General features: G+C 46.7%; 1 protein-coding gene across 1 annotated transcript in view; it reads left to right on the forward strand.

Annotated features, from left to right (window-relative positions):
* Positions 1 to 6,760, forward strand: part of MCRIP2 (MAPK regulated corepressor interacting protein 2) — a 128,801-nt gene extending 122,041 nt beyond the window's left edge. Inside the window, exon 5 of the mRNA XM_069646918.1 lies at positions 6,160 to 6,760. Within this exon, the coding sequence (XP_069503019.1) occupies positions 6,160 to 6,230 (71 nt within the window). The 3' untranslated portion in view covers positions 6,231 to 6,760. The remainder of the gene's footprint in view (positions 1 to 6,159) is intronic.
* The last annotated feature ends 2,428 nt before the right edge of the window (positions 6,761 to 9,188 follow it).

A 9,188-nucleotide genomic window follows, 5' to 3' on the forward strand; every position in this document is an offset into this window, starting at 1 on the left:
GTGGGTCCCCCAGCAACAGGCTGGGGATCTAGATACAGTACCACACAGGCTAACAGGTCCAGCCTTGGGGCCTATGCAGAAGACCTCCCTAACGGATCTCACAAGTTGGCTTTCCTCACTGCAATCGCATCGACCTAGAGTTCGCAAACTTCAAACGCTCAGTAGTTGAACCCTCTGTTACAATTCATAAAACTAAAGTAGTTTTAGAACCTATCCCCATTTACCTCCAACATTAATTTCGAAACGTCATGTCAAATGTGATAGAAGTACGATTTTCTTCAATTTCTGAAAACAAGGGGAGATGGGCACTTCAAAAATGTGAGTGGTTATGTCCTATCTAGACATACAAAGTTACTGCATAAAATCAGTCCCTTCTTTTGTACGATGAAGGGAGGGGTAACCACAGTGCTTTAAGTCGGATTGGAAATCGAGGGGGGGGGGGCTAGTTAGGGGGTGTGGCCCAAGGACACGCCCCCTAACGAGAGCCCCCCCCTCGATTAGGGAAGGGCTAGTAAAAGTTGGAGCTGGGGCACACTGGCATTATTACCTTTTGATGCGCCCAGCCCCTCCTTTTAAACAAAAGAATGGGCTGGGCGCACTAAAAGGTGTGACACCAGTGTGTCCCAGCTCTCAGGCAGCCCTTTCATTCAAGGAGCCCGTTTTAACGCGGGCTTCTTGAATGAAAGGTCTGTACTTGAAACAGGAGGAGGGCACGAGGGCCCAGTCTCCTTTTTGTTTTCGAGTAACTAGTCATCACCCAGCATCATGCTGGTTGATGACTAGTTAGTTACTCGAAACAGGAGAGCTGGGCAGTCCAGCCCTCCTCCTGTTTAGAGTACACAGACATGAGGCAGCCCGCACTGCACGGTTACGCCTGCTGTTCGCAGGTGTCAGCACTTCGGTTTAGAAAAAAAAAACGCAATGCTGCAAGTGTTAACTCCTGCAGGCAGCTCGTGTAACTGTGCAGTCTCTACACAGGCTGCCTGACGTGTCGGCTGGCTAGGGCTAGTCGGGGGTGGGCCCCGGTAAGGCCCCAGCTCAGGAGACTTTTCTGGAGACTGCCGGGCCCGGCCCTGGCTGGCCCCGGCCCACTTAAAGCCCTAGGTAATCAGTCAGTAAATTTAACTCTGCAAGAAAGATTGTAGGCTTTATTGAATTCTGTTACATGTTGGCACACAAACCTTTGTTTCACACCTAAAGCTCACCCAAGAAGCACAGGGGGCGCTTGAGTTTTTTTTTTTTTTAGTGCATGTTTTCATCATTGGCCACTATTTGCAGGGGAGCTACTTGGAGTAATGTGGACACTTTCACACAACTCTATTGTGTGGACACAAGCGAGAACTGACTCCCAGGATAAGTTGTACCTAAACAGTTCTACCCTACAGTTCCTTCAGCTCTCAAAAGCATACAAGTCTAAACCGAATCTTAATCCTCAGAAGAACACTTCTTACCCAGTAATTGTTTTCCTGCAGCTTGTATCCCACACAGCCTCCCCACATGGAAGCTGAGGAACAGACACTCACGCTTGACTCAAATATTGCTGTTCATGTCGAGAAACAGTCTGAGGACATCCATCCATGATGGTCCATCGGAATAGGTAGGAATATTGGAACCGGAACGCCCCTGTCAACGCACTTCTACTTTTGAAGTAAACCAGGTGTACTACTCTGGACTTTGGTTATATAGTGTGTCTCCCTATGTGAGAGAGGGTATGCCCAGACGTGGGTCCCTTGTTCGCTGCGCCATAGGAAACCATGCTGCACCTACACTGAGGAGGCCCAACAAGGCCGAAACATGTCTGCGGTTGCTTGTGTTTCTGTGAAGAGGGGACCTGGCCTAGCAGTTCAGGCTGTGCTGCTACCATTGGTGGCAGTACCTGACTGATTTGCATATGGCTGGACCCCTTTTGCAATGTCGCAAACGGGCTACAAAACTGTGGTGTGGGGTTGCCCAGAGCAGTGCCAGTGGTTCAGATGTATTCAAACGAAACCTTCCACCCATCACTTTTTTGGTTACTTCTCTGGACCAACCACTAGATGGCAGCCTATGCAAAGCATGTGATTCTGGACACATGTAAGCAACAGAAAATTACTGGCTAGGTATTGATATATAATGACCTAATTGTAGTGCCTGCGCATAATTTTGGGGTGTTCAATACTCATTTTAAACTTGAAACATAAACGTCACAAAGCAGTCCCGCTTAACGTGCAACCGTTCCAGAGTAGTGCGCCGAAAAGTACTATTCTTCATTCTGCATGGATACTTCTTCCCTCTGTCCTGTGTATCTTCATCCAATCCAAGGCTATAGAGTGGCGGCTGGCCAACTTTCATTGGGGAGGCCTAACTTTTCCATGAATGTGAATTGGTTAAAATGGTATAATAGAACACCCCTTTGTGAAACATTTAGTAAAGCCATACAATTTACCATCTGTTCCATAGAGTAACACACTAAATAAATCCAATGAATAACAAGTGACCAACGCTACACAGCATTTCCAATGCGTTTTCATCATGCCTTTGCCCCAATGTATGCCAGTATTCTATCAGTGTAATAAAACTTTCATGCTGGCTCTGCCCAGTAATGCCACTGTAATAAAAAGGTCTATGCTGGCTGTAAAAAATACATGCCAGTATTGTCACTTAAGAACATGCTGTTTGCTTTGCCCATAATGCACCAAGGCCACTGTGCGAAATGACTGCTGCGCTGTAGGAGTACACGGATGAGTAGTGGTTTCTAGACCCCCTACTCGGCCCCACACTACTACTAAGCCAGCAGTCCTCTCAATCGTAAAGGTATGGTACACCTTGTTTGCCTCTGTATGGTAGCCTGGGCCAAGCTACTCTCTGCAAGAGGGGGTGTAAGGCAGCAGGGGTCACATCCGAACAATGTTGCAGTTGGTACCAAAATAAACAATATCCACTCAACGTTCTATACAAATAAAACTTGAAACTCAAAGCACAGACTAACTATTAAACGCCACCAACCCATGCCTGTAAGGAAATGCACACAATGCAGACTTTTGAATGGAAGTACACTCTGGGCAGTGAAGAGCAGGGATTTGTATATAAATAGCCTTGGCAGACATTCAATTTGACAGTACCTTTAAAGGTATACGTGGTTTCTTGCATGTCACTAGTGCCTATTGGACAAGGGCAGGGGAACAGAACAACTGTAGAAGCCTTGATATATTCTCTAAGGAGTTCAGTGTCAAGACCGACTTCTAGGTACTTTCTAATGGGTCCAATCAGGTTTGAGTTGGTCGAGCTGGTTTGATGGTATTAGGCAACGCAGTGCAGTTGAACAAGCAGCAACATCTTGAGGCTCGAATCTTTTGACGAGCAGTAGTGCTGATATCCACACGTTTTCGAAGGTTCAATGGGGTCTCGGGGCATCGATTGATTTCAGTGGCAAGCTAGCTAGACTGAGTCAGACAGCATGGTGCACTTCAACAAGCAGCAATAAAGAAGCCGATGTGTTCTGCAGCTGGCTCATAGGTGCTCAAAGTGTAGAGTGTCAAAGGCAGCTCCATTATGGTCTTTGCAGTGACTTGAGTATGTTTGAAAGCGTTTGCGTTGGTATGAAACAGTACAAAATTGCAGACCTAGTCGAACACTGTTTTGATTCTTGGCTGCTCTGAGACCTACACTTGATCTGTGAAGAAAAGTGAGTCTGGCTTCTGCCCTTCCCAGCCATAAAGGCTGTTTGGGGGGGTGAGGGGGCATGTCCAAGTGTGCCACTTCAGTAGCTAGTGTCCTGGATACCTGTGTTCAATCAGCAGTCAGATCTTCTAATAGCAGGTCAATTCAAATGTTCCCTAAAGTTGGTAGGAAGAGGCTCTGTACACCTCTTGGAAATCCTGATCTTCACCCCAATGTCTGGGGACTTTGGCAAGTCTTTACCCCAAGGTGCAAGTGAAATGCTCTTCAAGATGGTTCTTCCAAGATGATTCTACTAAGGGTGCGGGTCTCAACCAATTATATAGTAGTTCAGCCATGGTGGATTGGCCCATTCCAAGTCTTCTGTAAGGGTGCAATCCTTTCTGGAAAGGTTTGTGCCTTCTGGTGTCCACTCTCAGACTCTTGTCTGCAGGAACTTAGGGGGATCTTAGGAAGGTAGCGTGGCCTAGACATTTTCAGGATGGGGGTGGAAGACACTTCTTTCAGTGTACAGATCTCTTCCTCAGCTACACTTCACTCTTTCCCCCAACCTCTACTCTCTGCCTGAGATCAAGGTGACTCCAGCAATAAGCCCCCTGGTGTGACTTCCCCATTGGGTTGCATGGATCCATTTGAAGTACCAAGGTCCCACCGTACCCCCTGGAGAATGTCCTGTCCCCCTGGGAAGGTGTCAAGGCTTCCCAACCGAGAACAAAAGGGTGTTCAGGGATGGGGATAACATTTATTGGCGGTGAAACAGCAATACCCAAAGGCCCCTGACAGCTGCTCGCATGAAATCTGTTGATAATAAAATTACACCAGATTGGTTTTGGTAGTGCTACTTGGATTTCCCCTTAGGCCGCTAACTATATATTGTACTACATCTAGTTTTACATTTAACCAAAGTTCTGCCCCCCACTGTTATATATATTTTGAATCTTGATTTCACTCTGCTAAAGGCAGCTCATGACTGTGGGAATTAATGTAATTCGTGTTTCAGGAATACACCTGTTAATCTGTAACTACCATGTTGCCAAATCACATTGCAGCTGCTGGTGTGCCAGGAACCTGGGCTAAGCTAAAGTGCATGTATGTTAGACTTTTTGTTTGACTATAGAGCATTGGGAAGTGGGGTCTGTTTATCGGAGCTTATTTTCTGGGAGAGAAACTCAAAGAAGATCCGGATAGCATACCCTCCCATGTGGCATTCTGTTACAACCACTTTAAGAAATCATGTTGATGCTGCAGCACTTCTACATGGCAGTATTTGCCATGGGTGAATGTATATTCACGTTGCCCATCGTGCACTCATGCCATTGTAATACGAGTAAGGAGATCGCTCCATGTCCATGTTCAAGGAACTATTGCAGCCCCAATCCTCCTTCAGCGCCTACTCTCAACCTGGCCCATACACATTTCACACTCGCACACACGCTCTTTCTCTCTTTTTCTTTCTCTCTCTCTTAATTCTTATGCATGCACTCGAAAACCTGCATACACGCAAAAACCAAATTCCACACTTACATGTTCAACTCTGCCACGTTGACTGCTCATTGGATAAATCTGCTGTCAATCAGCAGGTCGTAGTTCCTGCACTGTTTGCAAACTGGTGGTTAAAAGGGCTAGCCCTCAGATGCCCCGCCAGTTTCTCTATGTAAAAGGACACCACACGAAGCCCTTGCACCCTAAAACAGTCTGTCCATGTTCAACTATGTAACTGGGAGAAGCCTGGAGAATTGGGAGGGTAGGTCACCTGTCAAATGCCAATGTCCACTTCTCTCCTTTTCTTTTAGAGGCTCAAAAAATGAGTCTGTTTTCTATGTCCATAGGGAATTGGAGTCAGAGGGAAAGGGAATACCCAACACTGCATTTTCTCCAACAGCACCTGTCTTACACAGTGCCACCACCTACCTAAAGTATGCTGGTCTTCATGTAAGCACAGTGGCAATCCCAAGCACGCCCTGCAGTGTTACTCCCGAATTCAGTCAGCAAGGAATTCTCCAGGATACACGTGCATGGCAGGCGGAGTGGACTAGCCGCGCAGTGCATATACTTACGGATTACCCAAGAATGAAATGTAACAAAAATATCACATTATTCATGAAAATCAAATTTGATACAAAAACAAACCATTCCATTGGTGTTGGAAAGGGCCTCAGTGATGCCAAGTGGAGATGGAGGTGAAGGTCGGCGGTTCTGGGTAAAAGTAGGTGGTCCCAATGATGTAGCCATGGAAATAAAAGAATGACTCAGGGTCGAGCCATGTAGTCTTTCTCTGTGCAGTGTTGGGAAGGGTAGAAGGTAGGGTCTGTCTCATGAGCTTGCGTCTCGGGCAACCCAGTCGATTAGGAAACAAACCATAATATCCTGCTGTTGGTATTTGTATGATTGTTGCTATGGCAAGCTTAAAATACACTTTTAAATAATGTTTTTATGTCTTTGTCGACCAGCACATTTTGCTTGACGTTTAACTCTTCATGCATTCTTTTTTTTGTCTTTCAGATTTTGTACCCATTGACCTGGAAGAATGGTGGGCCCAGAGGTTTCTGGCCAACATCGAAAACTGTTCTTAGAGCCAACTCTGGATCGCGTGACCACAGTCGCTGCCTTTGCCTGCTGCTCAGCGTGCTAGGCGGGGTGCATGAAGCACAACAGGACCGAAGGGGGGCGGAGGCTGGAGCACCGCTGTCCCTTCTGGGCACCTCAAGAAACACCGCCTGAGACTGCGCTGCCGTCCTCCAGTGACTGAGCCATGAACTGCAATAGGAGGATGTGCTTGCTTCGGGTACCCCTCTTGCCTCCGAGGGAGCCTGCCCGGCCCTGACCCACTCTTCCTTTCAAACCACAAGCTGCCGCCTCCTACACTATGTGAAGATGCCCAGCGAGAGCGGGCCGCCTGCCAGGGTGCAGCTGCTAGCTCCCACCCTTTCCCGACTCTTACAGCCTTGGCACTGGCAGCACATGGGGGAAGAGGGGAAAGAGGAAGCTGGGCAAAGAGGGGACACTTTACATATGCAATGTCATGCATGTGCACACACTGACAGGTGTGCACACATCTGATCCTGCCCGCTGATGGATGTAATTTATAAATATTCTGATTTACTATCTGTGTAGCTTCTGGTTAATGTTGAACCACCTTCACAGTATAAGATGCCAACAGAAGAGGAGCGAGAATCTGGCTGCTAGTGGCATTGGGAGGAATGCATGTTGTGGGAAGGAAAGTTGATCTATCGGGGATGTCGTGGTGTTCAAGCATGCATGCGCTTATGCAAGTGTCTGCGTGGCACTAGGAATTCTAGGGCATTTTTGTTTCCACGTCCTCTATTCTACAGTTCCTTTACATATATTTTTAGGGCCTACAGTTCTCAACTAGAACTTGACTGAAATTATATGATGTCCTGGAAAAAATGTGGGGTTTGCGCAAGATTTGTGTAGGGTGGCCATAGATCTACTCCAGCCCGCCACCCTTTCTCAGAATTGATCCGCACCACCTGCAGAAAAGGTTACAAATGCTTCCTGAGAATGGCAAACCATTTGAAGCTTGCTGTTTTCCTGCTGACTTTCTGTTTAGTACCGCGGCAGGGGCTATGGCTACCTCCCAGCCAATCAGGAGGCCCAGAACAGAGGCTTTACCACACAGTAAAACCCCTGCCCTGAGCCTCCTCGGAGCTGGAGGCTGCCATCTTCCCTCGCCGGGAATTGGGTAAGTGTGCTCTCCCTTGCATCTCCTTCCCCATCTCCAATTCCCGCCCCCCCCACCGTGCCCCACTTACTTTGCGCTGCCTGGTTCCTCACTGGAGCTGAGGAACATTTTGTTTTCTTGGCGCATCCCTGATGCGGCAATGGCCACCATGAAAAGTGAGAAGGGACTACGTGTAGGTCGCCCTTCTCCCTGATGCATGGGGGCCATCTTGTTTTGTAGTTTTTTAAGGTTGAAAATACGTTTCTCAACTTAAAAAACAATATTATCACGGTAAAATGTGCCAGAATACTAATAGTAATATGACCCTTGCAAGGGGGTGGTGGGTGGTCATTACTGGGAGAGATAATGCCCGGGGCTATCATTAAAGCTCAGGCTTCTAACTGGCCTGGGGCATTACCTGGCGCAGTAATGCCTCTGCCACCCCCCCCAGCGGTCCCCCGGTTATATCGCTTAAGTAAAAACCCATTGTACTTTCTCCCATTGACTGACACAAGCAATTTCTTCTGGGAACTAGCCATTAGCACTTTGGTATACACGCCCATGTGGTTGGATCGTTGAGAGCAACCAAAGGCCATGTATCTGCCACATACGTAAACACCAACGAGGAGCAGAAATAAATCTAGTTCTTCCCTGTATCTGAACCCCCCAGCAAGCAGTAGGCTAATTCACCAATCTCTCCAAGTCTACTGCAGGTCTCCCCTTTAGTCATCAGGGCTTGATCCAGAATCGTTGCCTCCGTTACAAATTGTGCAGCTGGCAGATGACTTAAAGTGCCATCCATTTCTGAAAACATGCCTATCCCCTTTCTGTCTGAAGCAATGACCAACCCCACCTCTGCTCAAAATGGCTGCCTACTGCCATGTTTCATGTTCATGGGGAAAGATTCTGTATTAGGGTTCGAAATTGCTGGGAGCTATTTAGCGCCTGCTTCTACCCAAGGAGAGCCGGGTTACCTTCACACCAACAGTTACCAGAATCTACCCTTTGCCCCCCCCCCCACCCCACCAGGCCAACTGGTGCATTGCAAACATATATTTGTGACATTAACCTAGAATATAAATAAAGAAGAATTAGGACACATTTAAATATAATGGCGCATACATTTCATGTGAAAGTTGGATTTGCAGTGCCCTGGAACTCGCTCCTGGTTCCCGCGGTAGCTCCTGCCTACCGGGTGATCCCTGATAGTCAGGAGCTGGTTTTAGCTCCTGCTCAAATTAATCTTTTTCAAACCATGTCTGTGTATATGTGCCTCTTAAGTGTCCCATGTTAAATGGATGTTTTTCACAAATGGACCCGAAGAGCCCTGTGTAGGATATGATTTCCTTCATTTTCTCGGAGAAGACACAAAGCCTGGTAGTGTTTTAAATTCTACATTATTCTCAAAGTACAAATATTCACTTTCTTGCAGAAAATGTATGGGTTGGCTTTCACTTATGGTTTTTACACCTAAAAACATGTGTGAAAGTGATCAATTTGGACACCTACTATGTATAAAGGTGAACTATTGGTGGCATCGTAGAGAAACAGGAATTGTACCAACAATTTAACCAAAAAGTGCTTGAGCTTTAGAAGTGGAATTACTGCTTGGACCATAACCTGGAGGGAGGCAATTGTGCAAATTATAACCTGATGAGATGTAAATAATTGTTTATTTGTTATTTCTTAGTCGCTAAAAAAAATGTTTCAAAGCGCCAACAGGGTGGGGACAGGGGAGGTAGACAAGAAATTGCAACAAAGATAAATAATTGAATTAATATTACAAACAAATAGTGAGACTAACAAGGAAGGCAGACAAACCTATGCCTTGTGAGGGTTCGGAACGTGC

Source organism: Ambystoma mexicanum, chromosome 2q (assembly GCF_040938575.1).
Source record: "Ambystoma mexicanum isolate Mex_15411 chromosome 2q, UKY_AmexF1_1, whole genome shotgun sequence".
Classification (NCBI taxonomy): domain Eukaryota; kingdom Metazoa; phylum Chordata; class Amphibia; order Caudata; family Ambystomatidae; genus Ambystoma; species Ambystoma mexicanum.